Source organism: Pongo abelii, chromosome 16 (assembly GCF_028885655.2).
Source record: "Pongo abelii isolate AG06213 chromosome 16, NHGRI_mPonAbe1-v2.0_pri, whole genome shotgun sequence".
Taxonomy (NCBI): domain Eukaryota; kingdom Metazoa; phylum Chordata; class Mammalia; order Primates; family Hominidae; genus Pongo; species Pongo abelii.
The window spans coordinates 44,489,807-44,509,723 of NC_072001.2; the positions used below are offsets into that span (position 1 = coordinate 44,489,807).

The following is a 19,917-nucleotide window of genomic DNA, read 5'->3' on the forward strand; positions in this document are numbered from 1 at the left end:
GTCTTGAACTCTGGGCTGAAGCGATCTGCCCACCTTGGCCTCTCAAAGTGCCGAGATTACAGGTGTGAGCCACCACACCCAGCCAGCATTTCTTGAATAATCTATCTCTATTTCTCTATATAGCCTCATTCATCTATCTAAACTCCCATATCTATTTTGGTTGCTAGACTGTTCATCCCAATTCCATGTGCCAGTGTCACTGCTACACTAATTGAATTACTATAAATGTATAATGTTGTTTTCCTATATGTTTGTGGTATTTTTTTTTTGCAACATTCTCCCAAGGTTTGAGGAACACTATGGCAAGGCATGGCATGAAAGGAATGCAGGTCTCCCAAGGCTTTAGAGAAGAATGATTTGTTCATGGTGTCACAAAGCAAGGGGCGAGGGGCACAATTGGGATGAAAACCCAGGGATCTACGTAATTCCTCCATCTTTCCACTGCCCCAGAGTGGGAAGGTAGGGGTAGCTGAGAGGTTTTGAGGACCAGAGGATAGGGGGGAGTAGTCTGGATAGACTTTTCTGTCTCTAAGTCCTGTTAACTCCACTCTCCTATTGCTTTTGCATGGGTCCTTCTCCAGCTATCAGCATCCTGAGGCCTCCCCTCTCACCCAGAGTATTGCCAACAGCTGTGCAAGCCTTCCTGCCGAAGACCAGGTCAGCACTCCTTTGGTTATGAAGCCGCTGCCCCCAGCACCTGTGGAATTTGTCTTCAGGGTTCTCGTTCCTGTTTTGTAATTATAATTATCTCGAGAGGCTGAGGTGGGCGGATCACTTGAGGTCAGGAGTTCAAAACCAGCCTGACCAACATGGTGAAACCCCATCTCAACTAAAAATACAAAAATTAGTCAGACGTGGTGTCACGCGCCTGTAATCCCAGCTACTCTGGAGGCTGAGACAGGAGAATCGCTTGAACCTGGGAGGCGGAGGTTGCAGGGAGCTGAGATTGTGCCACTGCACTCCAGCCTGGGTGACAGAGCGAGACTCTGTCTCACAAAAAAAAATTGGCCCGGCGTGGTGGCTCACGCCTGTAATGCCAGCACTTTGGGAGGCCAAGGCGGGCAGATCACGAGGTCAGGAGATCGAGACCATCCTGGCTAACACGGTGAAACCCCGTCTCTGCTAAAAATACAAAAAATTAGCCGGGCGTGGTGGCAGGCGCCTGTAATCCCAGCTACTGGGGAGGCTGAGGCAGGAGAATTCCGTGAACCCGGGAGGCGGAGCTTGCAGTGAGCTGAGACTGAGCCGCTGCACTCCAGCTTGGGCTGCAGAGCGAAACTCCATAAAAAAAAAAAAAAAAATTATCTCTCCCCCTTCCCTTTCCTCTCCATATAAGTTGTGTGCACACAGGGACCTGTCTTTTTTATTATGGTATCCTCAGTGCTTTCGCACTTAGTAGGCACTCAATGAATATTCATTAATTGGGTGTGGGGGTAAGGGAAAGGAGGGGTCTAGTAAAATTTGTAACTGGGGATTTGGCAGTTGGTGAGAGTATTAAGTGCCTGGGGTGCACAGAGGAAAACACTAGTAATATTTATTTCACAAGGCCTTTTTAGAATTAACTAAAACAAAGTAAGTGCCTAGAAGAGCTCCTGACAATTGGCGAAAGTTCAGTAAATCTTAGCCACCACTCTTCCCCTTTTCTCCAAATTCCTCAGTTTTTCCCTAGGGCAGAGCAAGAGCAAAGGAGAGAAGCCTTTTGGGCCCTCCCTAAGCCACAGACAAGTTGGGGAAGCCTCTGGATCATTAAAAGGCAGAAAATAATTTTACATTTGGTCCTCTAAAACCCCACAAGCCCCAAATCGGAAGGCTGTGCCTGGACTTAGCTCGAGCCGAGCCCAGAAGCACCTGGTGAGACACGCAGCTGTGCCCCAGGCCTTCCTACCCACGGGTTCCGGCCAGAGAGGTCGCGCTAGGCGGGCTGGGCCCGCGGGACGAATCCCCACCTCTGTGGCCCACTCGAGAGCGGGGCCACACGCGGGCGTCACACGCGCGGTCACGAGCCGGTTTGCCCCGCTGGGGCTTGGCCGAGGCCGCTCGGCGGCGGGCAGGGAAAGGCTTGGCCTGGCCGGCGGGACACCAGCCCCTTTGTCCGCGGCGCAGAAGAGCCCCAGCTGCGGGCTGAGCCGGCGCCCTGCACGCCGCGGGGAGGAGCGCGGCGGTCACAGGCGGTGGCGGCCCAAGGGCGCAGGGCCCCGGCAGGGACGGGGACAGACGCGCACGGAGCGGGAGCCCGGCAGCTCCGGGTCTACGGGATCCATCCTCCCAAGGGTGCCCTAGAACACTCCGTCGCGGAATGCCCGCGCTTCTTTCGTTAAAGCTGTCTTTGAGTTTGCCTCCTCTGGTGGTAAAACTTAATTCCACAAGTATTGACTTGGCCCAGAGTAATAGCAAAGAACCTTGAGCCTCCCGTTTTTACGCCCTAGGGGCTCACGCTCTTGGAAACGACGAAAGCGTTGCCTGTTTGTCAAGAAAACTAAGGAAAAACAAAGAAGAAAGCTAAGACGCTGTACAGACAGTAAGCGCCCTGGAAGGGAGATGAGAGCTAGGTGGGTGGGACCACGTGGCCGGAGTGGAAAAGGCCCTAGCGCGGGGCTGGGAGCTGTGGGATGCCACATGCCAATAAAGTCAGCAGATGCCTACGGGGCAAAACGAAGATGAAGAGTCCGAGGGAATCCCTAAAGCCAAAAACCACAGAATGTTTGGTAATCATTACCGTTCAACAAAAACTTTGCCTCAATATATTTTTAAAGGTTGACAGAAATAACCCTTTATTAAAATGAAATGTATATAACAACATATAACGTGGATGAAAACAATACATGTGATCCTTAAACTATTTAAAATTTCTTTTCTTTTTTTTTTTTTTTTGAGACAGAGTCTCGCTCTGTCGCCCAGGCTAGAGTGCAGTGGCTCTCGGCTCACTGCAACCTCCAGCTCCCGGGTTCAAGCGATTCTTGTGCCTCGGTCTCCCAGCACTTTGGGAGGCCGAGGCGGGAAGATCACCTGAGGTCAAGAGTTCAAGACCAGCCTGGCCAATATGGTGAAACCCCATCTCTACTAAAAATACAAAAATTAGCCAGGCATGGTTGTGCACACCTGTAGTCCCAGCCAGTCGGGAAGCTGAGGCAGGAGAATCTCTTGAACCTGGAAGGCGGAGGTTGTAGTGAGCTGAAATCATGCCACTGCACTCCAGCCTGGGTTACAGAGGGAGACTCTGTCTTAAAAAAAAAAAAAAAAAAAAAGTAAGACCTGCTAGGCTGCATTCCCAGTAAGTTAAGGCATTCTTAGTCACAGGATGAGATAGGAGGTCGGCACAAGATACAGGTCATAAATACCTTGTTTTTTTGCTTGTTTTTGAGACGGAGTCTCACTCTGTCGCTCAGTCGCCCAGACTGGAGTGCAGTGGCGCAATCTCGGCTCACTGCAACCTCCGCGTCCTGGGTTCAAGAGATTCTCCCACCTCAGCTTCCCGAGTAGCTGGGATTACAGGCATGCACCATCAGGCCCGGCTAATTTTTGTATTTTTGTAGAGGCAGGGTTTTACCATGTTGGCCAGGCTGGTCTTGAACTCCTGATGTCAGGTGATCCTCCGGCCTCAGCCTCCCAAAGTGCTGGGATTATAGGCATGAGCCACCGCGCCGGCCAGACCTTGTTGATAAAACAAATTGCAGTAAAGAAACCGGCTAAAACCCACCAAAACCAAGATGGCGATGAGAGTGACCTCTGGTTGTCCTCACTGCTACACTCCCACCAGCACCATGACTGCTTACAAATGCTATGGCAACATCGGAAGTTACCCTATATGGTCTAAAAAGGAGAGGCATGAATAATCCACCCTGTGTTTAGCATTTCATCAATAAATAACCATAAAAATGGGCAACCAGAAGCCCTTGGGGCTGTTCTGTCTATGGAGTAGCCATTTTTTTATTCCTTTACTTTCCTGATAAACTTGTTTTCACTTCATGATTTCGCTCTGAATTCTCTTGTGCAAGATCCAGGAACCCTCTCTTGGGAACTGGACTGGGACTCCTTTCCAGTAATGTAACTGCCCAAGGTGTTCACCTTGCCTCCTGCCTAGACAGAGCCAACTTATCACAACCTTTTTGATAAATTGATAAATTTTGGTTGCTCAGCTTATATTCAGTTCTTGTTAATCTCCTAAGCAGGAACTAGTTTACTGGGGAGGGATTTAATGTTAAAGTTGGGCATAGGTCTACAAGTCAGCCCAAGAGGATTCCTTACCTCATTAAATCTACTACCACTGCAGATGAAAAATATATTAATCCTAATGTCTGGTCCAAAAAAGGAAACCGAGGGAAATTCCAAGTCCCTCCGATCCACATCAAGCTAAAAACCCCGGGAGAAGTAGTAAGAAGGAAGCAATCCCTATTCCCCTAGAAGGTAGGATAGGGTTGAAACCTATAATCAAAGACCTTACTAAGGATGGGCTTCTTGAGCCCTGTATGTCCCCTTATAACACCCCAATACTGCCAGTCAAGAAATCAGATGGGTCATACCGGTTAGTACAGGACCTTAGAGCTATCAACCAAATAGTCCAGACTACCAACCCCATTGTCCCCAATCCTTACACCATTCTTAGCAAAATTCCATATAATCATCAATGGTTTACCGTAATAGATTTGAAGGATCCTTTTTGGGCATGTCCCTGGCTGAAGATAGCTGAAATATATTTGCTTTTGAATGGGAGGATCGCCACTCAGGGCGGAAACAGCAATATCTCGATGGACAGTCTTGGTCCGAGGGTTCATAGACCCCCCCTAATCTTTTTGGCCAAATTTTAGAACAGGTACTAGAAAAAGTTGTCATACCAGAACAAATATGCCTTCTTCAGTACGTAGACAACATTCTTATATCTGGTAAAGATATAGAGAAGGTAGCTGACTTCTCTACACATATTCTTGGCTATCTGCAGTTTGAGGGGCTACGAGTCTCGAAAAGAAAGCTTCAGTATGTAGAGCCCGAAGTTAAATATTTAGGCCACTTAATAAGTGCAGACAAGCGAAGAATAGGGCCTGAATGAATCGAGGGAATGGTGTCCCTGCCCTTGCCTCAAACTAAACAAGAACTCAGGAAATTTTTAGGGTTAGTCGGATACTGCCGCTTATGGATTGACTCATGCACTGCACAGTAAACTGTTATATCAAAAACTTGCCCAGGAGAAGCCGAACCATCTCCTGTGGACTTCTGAGGAAGTTGATCAAGTCTAGAAGCTGAAGGAAAGGCTCATAACTGCCTTACCCTCCCTAGAAAAGCCATTCCACCTTTTTGTTAATGTGGACAGTGGGGTAGCTTTAGGAGTGCTGACTCAAGAACACAGAGGGCGCTGGCAGCCCGTAGCCTTCCTATCAAAGGTGTTGGACCCAGTCACTTGTGGTTGGCCTCAATGTATCCAGTCCATTGCGGCTGTGGCAATACTAGTCGAGGAAAGCAGGAAGTTAATCTTTGGAGGAAAATTGACAGTAAGCATGCCTCACCAAGTTAGAACTATCTTAAACCAGAGAGCAGGGAGATGGCTTACTGACTCGAGAATCTTAAAGTATGAGGCCATTCTGTTAGAAAAGGATGATTTAACATTGACCTCTGATAACTCACTCAACCCAGCAGGTTTCCTAACAGGGAATCCAAATCTATGGAGGGAACACACATGTTTAGATTTAATTGATTACCATACAAAGGTTTGACCAGACCTAGGAGAAACCCCCTTCCGGACTGGACGGCACTTATTCATAGACAGTTCCTCCCGGGTGATTGAGGGAAAAAGACACAATGGGTATTCAGTGATTGATGAAGAAACTCTCATAGAAATGGAATCTGGAAAATTGCCCAACAGTTGGTCTGCTCAAACATGTGAGCTGTTTGCACTCAGCCAAGCCTTGAAGTACTTACAGAACCAGGAAGGAACCATCTATACAGATTCCAGGTATGCCTGTGGAGTGGCCCATATGTTTGGGAAAATTTGGACTGAAAGAGGTGTCATTAATAGTAAAGGTCAAGACCTTGTTCACAAGGAGCTGATCACCCAAGTATTGAATAATCTTCAGTTGCCAGAAGAAATAGCTATTGTCCGTGTTCCCGGACACCAGAAAAACCTTTCTTTTGAAAGCTGAGGAAATAACCTAGCAGATCAGGTAGCCAAGCAGGCTGCTGTGCTTCTGAAATGCGTATTTTTCACTTAACTCCCTACCTGCCTCCTCCTACTGTAATCCCCATTTTTTCTTCCACTGAAAAAGAGAAACTAATAAAAATAGGTGCTAAAGAGAATTCAGAAGGAAAGTGGATACTGCCAGACCAGAGAGAAATGTTGTCTAAACCCCTTATGAGGGAAGTCTTATCCCACCTACATCAGGGGACCCATTGGGGGCCTCAGGCCATGTGTGATGCAGTTCTCAGGGTTTATGTTTGTATAGGAATTTATACCCTGGCCAAACATGTTACAGATAGTTGCTTAGTATGTAAGAAAACTAATAGACATATTATAAAAAGATTACCTCTCAAGAGAAGGAATCTGGGCTTAAGGCCATTCCAAAGTATCCAAGTTGATTACACAGAAATGCCTCCAATAGGTCGTCTGAAATATTTACTAGTAGTGGTAGACCACCTCACTCACTGGGTTGAAGCTATCCCCTTTCAAATGCGACAGCCAATAATGTAGTTAAGGCCCTAATTGAAAATATAGTATCTAGGTTTGGACTAATAGAAAATATTGACTCAGACAATGGAACTCATTTCACCACACACATTATTAAAAAGCTATCCCAAACATTAGACATTAGATGGGAACACCATACTCCCTGGTACCCACCCTCATCAGGGAAAGTAGAAAGAATGAATCAGACTCGAAAGAACCACTTAACCAAATTAGTCTTAGAGACTTGGTTGCCGTGGACCAAGTGTCTTCCTATACCCTGCTGAGAATTCGAACTGCACCACGGAAAGACATTGGTCTTTCTCCTTACGAGATGCTCTATGTATTACCTTATTTGCACTCCACTACTGATATTCCTACCTTTGAAACAAAGGACCCAATTCCTTACAAATTATATACTTGATCTATCTTCTACTTTCTCTTCTCTTAAAACTAAAGGTTTTTTAGCACAGGCGCCACCCTTGGAGTTCCCGGCGCATCAACATCAGCCTGGGGATCACGTCCTCATTAAGAGCTGGAAAGAGGAGAAACTTGAGCCAGCCTGGGAAGGTCCTTACTTAATGCTCCTCATGACTGAAACCGCAGTCCACACCGCAGAGAGAGGATGGACTCCAGAGTCATGGGCCGTAGTCCTAGGGGAAAACCCTACCAAACTAAAACTAAGAAGAATTTAACTCTCTTTCATCTATTCTATTACTTTTTCTTCTTTCCTCGCTCTATTGCTGACCATCTAGTTATTAACATAACCTAGTCAAATTCACCTCAAACTATTGCATTTGGTGCTTGCCGTGTTATACTCTGTAGGGATTTGTTAAGTCAAAGACAGCTCTCTACTTCAGAAAAGTACCTCTGTCCCTCCTGGCTCTCCTCAGACTGGGCATTAATGAATTGGGGCCATTTAATCCGGGAAGATTTCAATAAAGACCCCAGTGGCAACCAGGAGTCTTGCCACACCGATGTAGAGCTTTTATGCCGTAGTTGGTCCAACGTTCTGTGAACCACCAAAGAACAAGGATGGAGTGCCCCAACCAGTTTTTATAATTTCCTAAAACCATACATTCATTTTACTAAAGGGACAGCCCCCCTAACTGTCAGCTAAACCAGTGCAACCCTATACAGATTATTATTTTGAGCCCCCAAAGTTCTCCCCCTTTTCTAAGCCAGTTCCCTTCTTTCAGCCGGTTTTATGGTATGGGGGCTGAGGTTTCAGGGACAGACCCTATTAGATTCTTTGAAATGTGTTTCTTTGATCCCTGCCACCTGAACCTGCCTCTAAACCTTTTTCTAAAACCTCTTACAATGGAACCATTGTTCCTCCTCCATCTAACGACAAGGCCAAGATAGCGATGGTAGAAGTTAAAGACTTAAAACAAACTTTAGCAATCGAGACAGGATACCAAGATGTAAATGCCTGGTTGAAATGGATCAAATATTCCGTCTGCACGTTAAACAAAAGCAATTGTTATGCTTGTGCGTGTGGCAGGCCAGAGGCTCAGATTGTCCCCTTTCCACTAGGGTGGTCCTCCAGCAGACTGGGCATGGGCTGCATGGTAGCTCTTTTCCAGGATTTTACAACCTGGGGTAACAAGTCATGCCAATCTCTCTCTCTGCTGTATCCTGAAGTTCCACACCCTGTGGGTCAGCCCCCGAGGGCCATCCAGCTTCCGTCTCCCAACACTAAGTTCACTTCGTGTCTCTCACGACAGGGAGGAAACTTAGCGTTCCTTGGAGACCTGAAGGGATGCAGTGAACTTAAGAACTTTCAAGAGCTTACCAATCAGTCAGCCCTTGTTCATTCCCAAGTGGATGTGTGGTGATATTGTGGTGGACCTTTACTGGACACTCTGCCGAATAACTAGAGTGGCACTTGTGCTTTAGTCCAGTTGGCTATCCCTTTTACCCTGACATTTCATCAACCAGAGGAAGAAAAAATAAGACATTGTAAAGTGAGAGAAGCCCCTATGGGTCTTTCGACTCTCACGTCTATTTAGACACAGTTGGAGTCCTATAGGGAATACCAGATCAATTTAAGGCCCAAAATCAAATAGCTGCAGGATTTGAGTCAATATTTTGGTGAGTGATAGTTAACAAAAATGTAGATTGGATAAACTACATCTATTACAACCAACAGGGATTTATTAACTACACTAGAGATGCTGTTAAAGGAATAGCTGAGCAATTAGGGGCTACTAGCTGGATGGCTTAGGAAAATAGGATAGGCTTAGACATGATATTAGCAAAAAGAGGAGGAGTTTGCGTCATGATTAAAACTCGATGTTGCACCTTCATACCAAACAACACCGCCCCTGATGGAAGTATAACAAAGGCATTGCAAGGTCTGACTGCTCTATCCAATGAGTTAGCCAGCAACTCAGGGACAAATGACCCCTTTACAGGATGGCTAGAGAAGTGGTTTGGTAAATGGAAAGGAATAGTAGCCTCAATTCTTTCCTACCTCTTAGCCGTAATAGGTGTACTTATTCTTGTCAGGTGCTGTGTCATATCACGCATCCTGGGTTGGTGCAGGGGCTCATAGAAACGGCACTTACTAAAACCTCCCTTAACTATCCTCCACCTTATCCAGAGAAGCTTCTTCTTTTGGAAAATCAAGCAGAACAACTAAGTCAAGACATGTTAAATAAGTTTGAAGAGAAAGCCGTAAAAAATTGCAAGAGGAGGAAGTTGTTGAATATTAATTCTAAATTTCTCTTCAAGGAATTAATATGTCAGTATGTTCAATTCTTTGCCTTCTACTTTTAAACTTAACTTCCTCGTAAAGCAACATTTTTTGATTACCTACTCCACCCTGACTCATCCTGATTACCTACTCCACCCTGACTCATTCTGATCACCTACTCCACTCTAACTTATTCTGATCACCTCCACCCTAAATCATTCTGATCACCTGCTCCACCCTAACTCATTCCGGTTACCTGCTACAAAGCGCTCACCCCGTCATTCTCTTTAAATTAGCCAATCGGAATTAGTTTAGCCTGTGCGGTCTAACACTAGCCAATAGGGGAATGACACAGCAGCAGGGGCCACGTGCGTGTAATCCCAGCGCTTTGGGAGGCCGAGGCAGGCAGATCAGGAGGTCAGGAGATTGAGACCATTCCGGCTAACACGGTGAAACCCTGTCTCTATTAAAAATACAAAAAATTAGCCGGGCATGGTGGCAGGCACCTGTAGTCCCAGCTACTCGGGAGGCTGAGGCAGGAGAATGGCGTGAACCCGGGAGGCGGAGCTTGCAGTGAGCCCAGATTGGCCACTGCATTCCAGCCTGAGCGACAGACAGAAACTCTGTCTCAAAAAAAAAAAAAAAGAACCCCTTTCCCTCCCTTGTCCAAATGTGCGCCCACCATTGCTCCATCGGTGAGACCGCACCCTTCTATAGAAGTACCTTGCCTTGCTGAGAATTAAAAAACAGAAAATTTTATATTCGAGTGCTGCAACACAGAGGAATTGCAATAGAGAAGAGTAATAATTCATGCAGAGCCGGCTGTGAGGGAGACCGGAGTTTTATTATTACTCAAATCAGTCTCCCCAGCATTGGGGGAGCAGAGTTTTTAAGGATAACTTGGTGGGTTGGGGGAAGCCAGTGATCCAGGAGTGCTGATTGGTCAGAGATGAAATGATATGGAATTGGAGCTGTCTTCTTGAGCTCAGTCAGTTCCTGGGTGGGGGCCACAAGATCAGATGAGCCAGTTTTTGATCTGAGTGGGGCCAGCTGATCCATCAAGTTCAGGGTCTGCAAATATCTCAAGCAGTGATCTTAGGAGCAGTTTAGGGAGGGTCAGAATCCTGTAGCCTCCAGCTGCATGACTCCTAAACCATAATTTCTAATCTTGTGGCTAATGTTAGTCCTACAAAGGCAGTCTAGTCCCCAGGCAAGAAGGAGATCTGCTTTGGGAAAGGGCTGTTACCGTCTTTGTTTAAACCATAAACTACAAACTAAACTTCTCCCAAAGTTAGTTCAGCCTATGCCCAGGAATGGACAAGGACAGCTTGGAGGTTAAAAGCAAAATGAAGTCAGTTAAGTCAGATCTCTTTCACTGTCTCAGTCATAATTTTGCAAAGGTGGTTTCAGTACTATAATTTTTCCTAAGACTCTGTTCAAGCATATACAACATACCAGAAGCGTTCCTTGTACCTTTGAACATTTTATTATTATTATTATTGAGATGGAGTCTAGCTCTGTTGCCAGGCTGGAGTGCAGTGGTGTGATCTCGGCTCACTGAAACCTCCGCCTACCAGGTTCAAGCGATCCTCCTGCCTCAGCCTCCTGAGTAGTTGGGACTATAGGCACGCGCCACCACGCCCAGCTAATTTTTTGTATTTTTAATAGAGACGGGGGTTTCTCCATGTTGGCCAGGATTGTCTTGATCACTTGACCTTGTGATCTGCCCACCTCAGCCTCCCAAAGTGCTGGGATTACAGGTGTAAGCCACCATGCCTAGCCCATTTTATTATTTTTAATCCTGAAGCTATATGTTTTGTTTAACTTATTTAATAAACATACTCATCTTTTTTTGTTTGTTTGTTTGAGATGGGGTCTCATTCTGTCACCCAGGTTGGAGTGTAGTGGCATGATCACATCTCACTGCAACCTCTGCCTCTGGGCTCAAGCGATCCTTCCACCTCAGCTTCCCAAGTAGCTGGGAACACAGGCATGTGCCACCATGTCCAGCTAATTTTTTGTATTTTTTGTAGAGACAGGGTTTTGCCACGTTGCCCAGGCTGGTCTCGAACTCCTGGCCTCAGGCCATCCACCAGCCCCGGACTCCCAAAGTGCTGGGATTACAGGTGTGACCCTCCATGTCCAGCCTATTTTGTTTTTCTGATTGCTTTCTAAATATTAACATATGTAATCCTCATAGCAATGGCTTTGTTACCAGAAAGGAGTCCAAATCTAGACCCCAAGAGAGGGTTCTTGGAGCTTGCCCAAGAAAGAATTCAGGGCGAGTCCACTTAGTAAAGTGAAAGCAAGTTTATTAAAAAAGTAAAGAAATAGGCCTGGTGAGGTGGCTCATGCCTGAAATCCCAGAACTTTAGGAGGCCGAGGCAGGCGTATCCCTTGAGGTCAGGCATTTGAAACCAGCCTGGTCAACATAGCAAAACTCTGACTCTACTAAAAATACAAAAATTAGCTGGGGTTGGTGGCACAGACCTGTAATCTCAGCTATTTGGGTGGCTGAGGCACGAGAATCTCTTGAACCTGGGAAGAGGAGGTTGCAGTGAGCTGAGATCACACCACTGCACTCTAGCCTGGGTGACAGAGTTAGACTCTGTCTCAAAAAAAAAAAAGAGAATAAAAGAACGGCTACTCCATAGACAGATCAGCAGCATGGGCTGACTTATGGTTATTTGATTATATGCTAAACAAGGGGTGGATTATTCAGGAGTTTTGTGGGAAAGGGATTGGAGTTCCCAGAATTGAGAGTTTAGACCCTTTTAGACTGTGTAGGGTAACCTCTGGGCATTGCTATGGCATTTACGTGGTGCTGGTGGGAGTGTCTTTTAGCATGCTAATATGTTGCAATTAGCATATAATATACAACCAGAGGTCACTTTCGTTGCCATCATGGTTTTGTTGGTTTTTGGCCAGCTTCTTTATTGCATGCTTTTTTTTTTTTTTTTTTGAGACGGAGTCTTGCTCTGTTGCCAGGCTGGACTGTAGTGGCATGATCTCAGCTCACTGCAACCTCCGCCTCTTGGGTTCAAGCAATTCCCCTGCCTCAGCTTCCCTAGTAGCTGGGACTACAGGAGTGCACCACCACGCCCAGCTAATTTTTTGTATTTTACTAGAGACAGGGTTTCACCATGTTGTCCAGGATGGTCTTGATCTCCTGACCTTGTGATCCGCCCACTTCAGCCTTCCAAAGTGCTGGGATTGCATGCGTGAACCACCGCACCCGGCCATTATCAGCAAGGTCTTTGTGACCTGTATCTTGTGCTGACCTCCTATCTCAACCTATGACTAACAACTCCTAATTTCCTGGGGATGCAGTCTAGTAGGTCTCAGCCTCATTTTACCCAGTACCTATTCAAGATGGAGCCAGCCTGGTTGCAATGCCTCTGACAGTTTGGAGAGAAGATTATTTATTTATTTATTGCGATGGAGTCTAGCTCTGTTACCCAGGCTGGAGTGCAATGGTGTAATCTCAGCTCACTGCAACCTCCGCCTCCCAGGTTCAAGCAATTCTCCTGCCTCAGCCTCCTAAGTAGCTGCTATTACAGGTGCGTGCCACCACGCCTGGCTAATTTTTGTATTTTTAGTAAAGATGGGGTTTCACAATGTTGGTGAGGCTGGTCTCGAACTCCTGACCTCGTGATCCACCTCCCAAAGTGCTGGGATTACAGGCTTGAGCCACCGCGTCCGGCCCTGTTTATTTATTTATTTATTTAGAGGCAGGGTCTCGTTCTGTCACCCAGGCTGGAGTTCAATGGCACTATCTTGACTCACTGCAGCCTCGGCTTCCCAGGCTCAAGGAATCCTCCCATCTCAGCCTCCCAAGTAGCTGGGATTACAGGCATGTGCTGCCATGCCCAGCTAATTTTTGCTTTTTTCTGTAGAGACAGGGTTTTCCAATGTTGCCTAGCCTGGTTTTGAACTCCTTAGCTCAAGTGATCGGCCCTCCTCAGCCTCCCAAAGTGCTGGGATTATAGGTATTAGTCACTGTGCCCAGCCTGGAGACTATTATCTTTATCTTTGTTTTTCCAGTGAGGCATAGAAAAGTTAAGTAACTTTCCCAGTGTCACTGGCCTGTAAGTCGTAAAGCCCTTGGATTTTAGAGTTCATGCTCTTTTTTTTTTTTTTGAGACAGGGTTTTGCTCTGTCACCTAGGCTGGAGTGTAGTGGCACCATCACAGCTCACTGCAACTTCAACTTCTTGGCTCAGGTGATTTTCCCACCTCAGCCTCCTGAGTAGCTGGAATTACAGGCACATGCCACCATGCCTGTCTAATTTTTGTATTTTTTGTAGAGACAAGGGTTTCGCCATGTTGGCCAGGCTGGTCTTGAATTACTGGGCTCAAGTGATCCGCCCGTCTCAGCCTCCCAAAGTGCTGGGATTACGGGCATGAGCCACGGTGCCCGGCCAAGATAGACATTATTTTAAAATTGGTATTTATCCTCTGCTACTCAGGAGGCTGAGATGGGTAGATTACTTAACCCTAGGAGGTGCAGGTTGCAGTGAACAGAGATTGTGCCACTGCGTTCCAGCCTGGGTGGGAGAGCAAGACCCTGTCTCGAAATCAATTAAAAAAAAAAAAAAGATAATAGTTTCCATTCCAAACTGTCAGAGGCATTGGAATTAGAGTGTATTTAAATGTAGTAAAAGTATAAAACATGCTTTTACTACATTCATATATTCACCAACAAAATATAAATACATATAATTTTTTTTTTTTTTTTTTGAGACGGAATCTGGCCTTGTTGCCCAGGCTGGAGTGCAGTGGTGCCATCTTGGCTCACTGCAAGCTCCACCTCCCGGGTTCACGCCATTCTCCTGCCTCAGCCTCCCAAGTAGCTGGGACTACAGTTGCCCACCACCATGCCTGGCTAATTTTTTGTATTTTTAGTAGAGACGGGGTTTCACCGTGTTAGCCAGGATGGTCTCGATCTCCTGACCTCGTGATCCGCCCACCTCGGCCTCCCAAAGTGCTGGGATTACAGGCGTGAGCCACCGCGCTCAGCCAAATACATATAATTTTTATTTTTAAGATTTATCCATTTTGATACGTAGATCTAGTTCATTCATTTAAACTGCTGTATAGGCCTGGTGTGGTGGCCCACACCTGTAATCCCAGCACTTTGGGAGGTCAAGGTGGGCAGATTGCTTGAGCCCAGGAGTTCCAGACCAGCCTTGGCAACATTGTGAAACCTTGTCTCCATAAATTTATTTTATTTATTTATTTATTTATTTATTTATTTATTTATTTTTAAGGCGGAGTCCTGCTCTGTCGCCAGGCTGGAGTGCAGTGGCATGATCTTGGCTCACTGCAACCTCCGCCTCCCGGGTTCAAGCGATTTTCCTGCCTCAGCCTCCGGAGTAGCTGGGACTACAGGAGCCTGCCATCACACCCGGCTAATTTTTTGTATTTTAGTAGAGAGGGGATTTCACCATGTTGGCCAGTATGGTCTCCATCTCCTGACCTCATGGTCTGCCCGCCTGGGCCTCCCAAACTGCTGGGATTACAGGCATGATCCACCAAGTCTGGCCACATTTCTTTTTTTTCTTTCTTTTTTTTTTTTTTTTGAGTTGGAGTCTCGCTCTGTCACCCAGGCTATAGTGCAGTGGCGCGATCTTGGCTCACTGCAACCTCTGCCTCCCCGGTTCAAGCCATTGCACTCCAGCTTGGGTGACAGAGCAAGACTCTGTCTCAAAAAAAGGAAAAATGAGATGGAAGGGGCCATGAGCCAAGGAATGTAGGCAGGCTTTAGAAACTGGAAAAAGCAAGAAATCAGATTTTCCCCTAGCACTACCAATAGGAAAACAGCCATTTGCACACCTTGATTTTAGCCCATTGAGACTCACTTGGCACTTGTGACCTCCAGAGTCACAAGGCAGAGCGAGACTCTGTCTCAAAAAATAAAATAAAATAAAAATCAAGTACAGGTCTACTACAATTTTCCATTTTCTTTTCTTTTTTTTTTTTTTTTTTTTTTTTTTTTTTTTTTTTTTTTTTTGTGACGGAGTCTCACTGTTGTTGCCCAGGCTGGAGTGCAATAGCACAATCTCGTCTCACTGCAACCTCCGCCTCCTGGGTTCAAGTGATTCTCCTGCCCCACCCTCCCAAGTAGCTGGGATTACAGGCACCCGCCATCACACCCGGCTAATTTTTGTATTTTTAGTAAAGACGGGGTTTTGCTATGTTGGTCTGGTCTTGAACTACTGACTTCAGGTGATCTGCCCGCCTCGGCCCCCCAAAGTGCTGGGGTTACAGCCGTGAGCCATTGCCATCGCACCCGGCCCCATTTTCTTTTCTTTCTTTTTTTTTGCTCTGTTACCTAGGCTGGAGAGCAACGGCGTGATCTCGGCTCACTGCAACCTCCACCTCCTGGGTTCAAGCAATTCTGCTGCCTCACCCTCCCAAGTAGCTGGGATTACAGGCAACTGCCACCATGAACAGCTAATTTTGTAGTTTTAGTAGAGATAGAGTTTCTTTATATTGGTCAGGCTGGTCTCGAATTCCTGACCTCAGGTGATCCACCTGCTTCGGCCTCCCAAAGTGCTAGGATTCCAGGTTTGAGCCACTGCACCCAGCTCCGGCCCCATTTTCTTTTCTTTTCTTTTCTTTTCTTTTTTTTTTTTTTGAGAAGGAGTTTCGCTCTTGTTGCCCAGGCTGGAGTGCAATGGTGCCATCTTGGCTCACTGCAACCTCCGCCTCCCAGGTTCAAGCGATTGTCCTGCCTCAGCCTCCTGAGTAGCTGGGATTACAGGTATGCACCACCACACTCGGCTAATTTTGTATTTTTAATAGTGATGGGGTTTTCACCATGTTGGCCAGGCTGATCTCGAACTCCTGACCTGAGGTGATCCGCTTGCCTCAGCCTCCCAAAGAGCTGGGATTACAGCTGTGAGCCACGCTACCTTGACTAGCCTTTTTTTTTTTTTTTTTGAGACGGGGTCCCAAGCTATCACCCAGGCTGGAGTGCAGTGGCATGATCTCGGCTCACTGCAACATCTACCTCCTAGGTTCAAGTGATCCTCCTTCCTCAGCCTCCCGAGTAGCTAGGACTACAAGCATGTGCCACCATGCCTGGCTAATTTTTGTATTAGCAGAGACCGGGTTTTACCATGTTGGCCAGGCTGGTCTCAAACTCTTGACCTTGTGATCCGCCCTCTTCAGCCTCCCAAAGTGCTGCGACCAGTGGCACTCACATTTTAAATAACATGGAATTCCTGGGGTGGTGCTAAAGTGTTTTTGTTTTTTTTTTAAATAAAGATGAGGGGTCAGGTTTGGACATAGTCATAGGATAAGAGTTAAAACAAACTTGGCTTGTTGGCATTGATTTATGGACAACGCTTCCCCAGAGCACACAAAAGCCTCAGGAAGACTGACACCAACTGTGAGTTTCTTCTCTTCTCATCCTTTCTGTGTCACCTTCCGTTCTGGGAAGACCAGGCTCCATTAGCTACTTTTCTTCCTGGATGCTCGAGAACTCCCCTGTCATGCTTGGGACCCAAGTCCTTCCCATTATACATTGAGCCGGGTTCTGTGTCCCAGAGTTAGAGACTGTGTTATGCTAGGTTTTATCTGAGTCTTCCATAAGTGGGTTTCCTTGGCTTCGGGCTTCTGATCCTGCAGCAGCTAGCCACCTCCTTTGCTCTTTGCTGTGGTTGCCAGAACAGGAGTTCCTTTACTGGTCCCTACCTGTTATCTTTTCGGCTTGATTCATACTGCCTGCAGCTACTCCATCCAGTGGATCCTAGTCCTGTTTGTGTGTTTTTTTTTTTTAAGACTCTAAATGTTCTTTAGGTTCCTTCTTAACTCTGTGCTTCTAGGATTGTTCTGCCTCTATCATGTCTCCAGTCAAATTCTTCTTAGAGTAAGTTCTTTAAAGAAGTCAGATTTCCCTACTGAATTATTCTAACCTAGCATCTATCTTTTTTTTTTTTTTTTTTTTTTTTTTTTTTTTTTGAGATGGAGTCTCACTCTGTCACCCAGGCTGGAGTGCAGTGGTGCAATCTTGGCTCACTGCAACCTCCACCTCCCAGGTTCAAGCAATTCTCCTGCCTCAGCCTCCTGAGTAGCTGGGACTACAGGTATGCACCACTAGGCCTGGCTAATTTTTCCATTTTTTGTACAGATGTGGTTTTGCCATGTTGGCCAGGGTGGTCTTGGCCTCTCAAAGTGCTGGGATTACAGGTGTGAGGCATCGGATCTGGCCTAACTTAACATCTATCTTATCTTCTCTAGAGGGTCCTGCTGTCAGGCTGATCACCGTTTTGTCCGTGCCCTGACCATGTGGCTTGTCTTTAGGGAGCCCAGATGCTTACACTCTCATTGTAAGTTGGGTAAGAAAACTATTTTCCCTCTTGGTATTTTAGATAATCTTCCCCTTAGCTGCTCTGGCAATTCCTCTGCTCTAATCCCAAGACTGGCAACTAACATGGCTCCTGTCTGGCTCATGGCCATTCACTGCCGTAATCCCTTTTCTTAGCCACAAATATCCACTCATTATGGAGTGGGCAAGGGGAAAACAGACTCCACATGGTCACACTGTTAACTTTTTTTTTTTTTGAGACTGAGTTTCACTCTTGTTGCCCAGGCTGGTGTGCAATGGCGCGATCTTGGCTCACTGCAACCTCCGCTCCCCGGTTCAAGCGATTCTCCTGCCTCAGCCCCCCGAGTAGCTAGGATTACAGGCATGAGCCACCACACCCGGCTAATTTTGTATTTTTAGTAGAGACAGGGTTTCTCCATGTTTGCCAGGTTGGTCTGGAACTCCTGACCTCAGGTGATCTGCCCGCCTCGGCCTCCCAAAGTGCTGGGATTACAGGCATGAGCCACCACACCTGGCCACACTGTGGTTTTTTTTTTTTTTTTTTTTTTTTTGAGACGGTCTCGCTCTATTGCCCAGGCTGGAGTGCAGTGGCGTGATCTCGGCTCACTGCAAAGTCCACCTCCCAGGTTCACGCCAATCTCCTGCCTCAGCCTCCCGAGTAGCTGGGACTACAGGCGCCCGCCACCGCGCCCAGCTAATTTTTTGTATTTTTAGTAGAGACGGGGTTTCACCGTGTTAGCCAGGATGGTCTCGATCTCCCGACCTCGTGATCCACCCGCCTCGGACTCCCAAACTGCTGGGATTACAGGCGTGAGCCACTGTGCCCGGCCACACACTGTTATCTTTTATAGTACTTTAAAGCAAATGTTAAACTAGAATGTAATCAGCTCCCAAGGTCAGAAGGGGCATCTTTCTCCATAAGAAGGCGTGTGCATGTGCTCGCCTCCATTGCACTGGACTCAGGACAGCATTTTGGTACCATGCAAGAGTAGAAATGCGTGACGTACTCAGCCCAGAACTGTCCCTTTTGCTGGGGAATATAGGAGCTTTCCCTGAACCACATTTCTCCTTTTGGGCGGGTTGTCCTCTTCCTGCCTCCAGCCAAGAGGTGGTCTACGTCTCTCCTAGTCTTCATTCCCAGTGTGGACATTCCTCCCATCAGCATTATCTCAGGGAGCTCCTGACTATGCCCGATGTCTTAATGATCCTTGGGTGAGGCCACACTGGACCCCTGTAAGTTTAGGTCACATTTCAGCTATTAGAGGGTCCCAGCTTCAGCTCTATTCCAGAGTCCATAAACAGCAATTCAACATTTCTAGGGGCTTAAAAGAAATTCTGTTTTTGTATCCTTGAACCACAGAGTTTTCTAGGGCCATCTGGACTCCCTGAGTTGCTGCCAGTAGGACAGCAGGGAAAGTCCAGACCAGTCCAGGTTACCCGGCCCCAGCATATCAATGTGGTTTCCTGTGATGTCTTCCACTCCCCAGGTCAGCCAACCAAACCCTGTTCCATTGGGGTTCAGAGTCCCTAAAATGGAACTGTTTGGTTTTTCTAGGAGCACAGGAAGAAAACAGTGAGGAGGAGGAGTGGGGAGAAAAAGACTCATGCGAAAAAGGGAGAGGAAGTGAGTGATGCTGAGGGAAGAGAAAAAAGCAAATGGCAACAGCAGCAGCAGCAGGAGAGTGAGGGTGGGAGGGAAAGGCAGAAATACAGAGTTCTACTCTTGATAATGTACTATTATTTTTGAGATAGGGTCTCGCTGTGTCACCCAAGCTGGAGGGCAATGGCATGAGCATGGCTCACTGCAACCTTGACCTCCTGGGATGAAGCAATCCTCCCTTCTCAGCCTCCCAAGTAGCTAGGACTACAGGTGTGTGCCATTACACCTGGCTAATTTTTAAAATTTTTTGTAGAGATGAGGTCTTTTTATGTTGCCCAGGCTGGTCTCGAACTCCTGGTCCTGACCTCAAGTGATGCTTTCATCTCAGCCTCTCAAAGTGCTGGGATTACAGGCATGAGCCACCATGCCCAGCCTACTCTGTGTGTGTGTGTGTGTGTGTGTGTGTGTGTGTGTGTGTGTGAAGAGGTAGAGGTTTATTGAAATATGAACATTTGGCCGGGCCCAGTGGCTTGCATCTGTAATCCCAGCACTTTGGGAGGCCAAGGTGGGTGGATCCCTTGAGCCCAGGAGTTTGAGACCAGCCTGGGCAACATGGCGAAACCCTGTCTCTACTAA

General features: G+C 46.8%; 1 protein-coding gene across 3 annotated transcripts in view; it reads left to right on the forward strand.

Annotated features, from left to right (window-relative positions):
• The window catches only part of TYRO3 (TYRO3 protein tyrosine kinase), a 42,236-nt gene extending 24,607 nt beyond the window's left edge, over positions 1-17,629 (forward strand). Inside the window, exons 19-20 of one of the 3 annotated variants that reach the window (XM_054531001.2) lie at positions 582-657; positions 17,594-17,629. In XM_054531001.2, coding sequence (XP_054386976.1) covers positions 582-657; positions 17,594-17,614 — 97 coding nt within the window. In that variant the 3' untranslated portion in view covers positions 17,615-17,629. Of the gene's footprint in view, positions 1-581; positions 854-2,426; positions 2,757-17,593 lie in introns of those variants that run through there. The other 2 variants (XM_054531000.2, XM_054530999.2) reach the window with 2 other exon arrangements.
• The last annotated feature ends 2,288 nt before the right edge of the window (positions 17,630-19,917 follow it).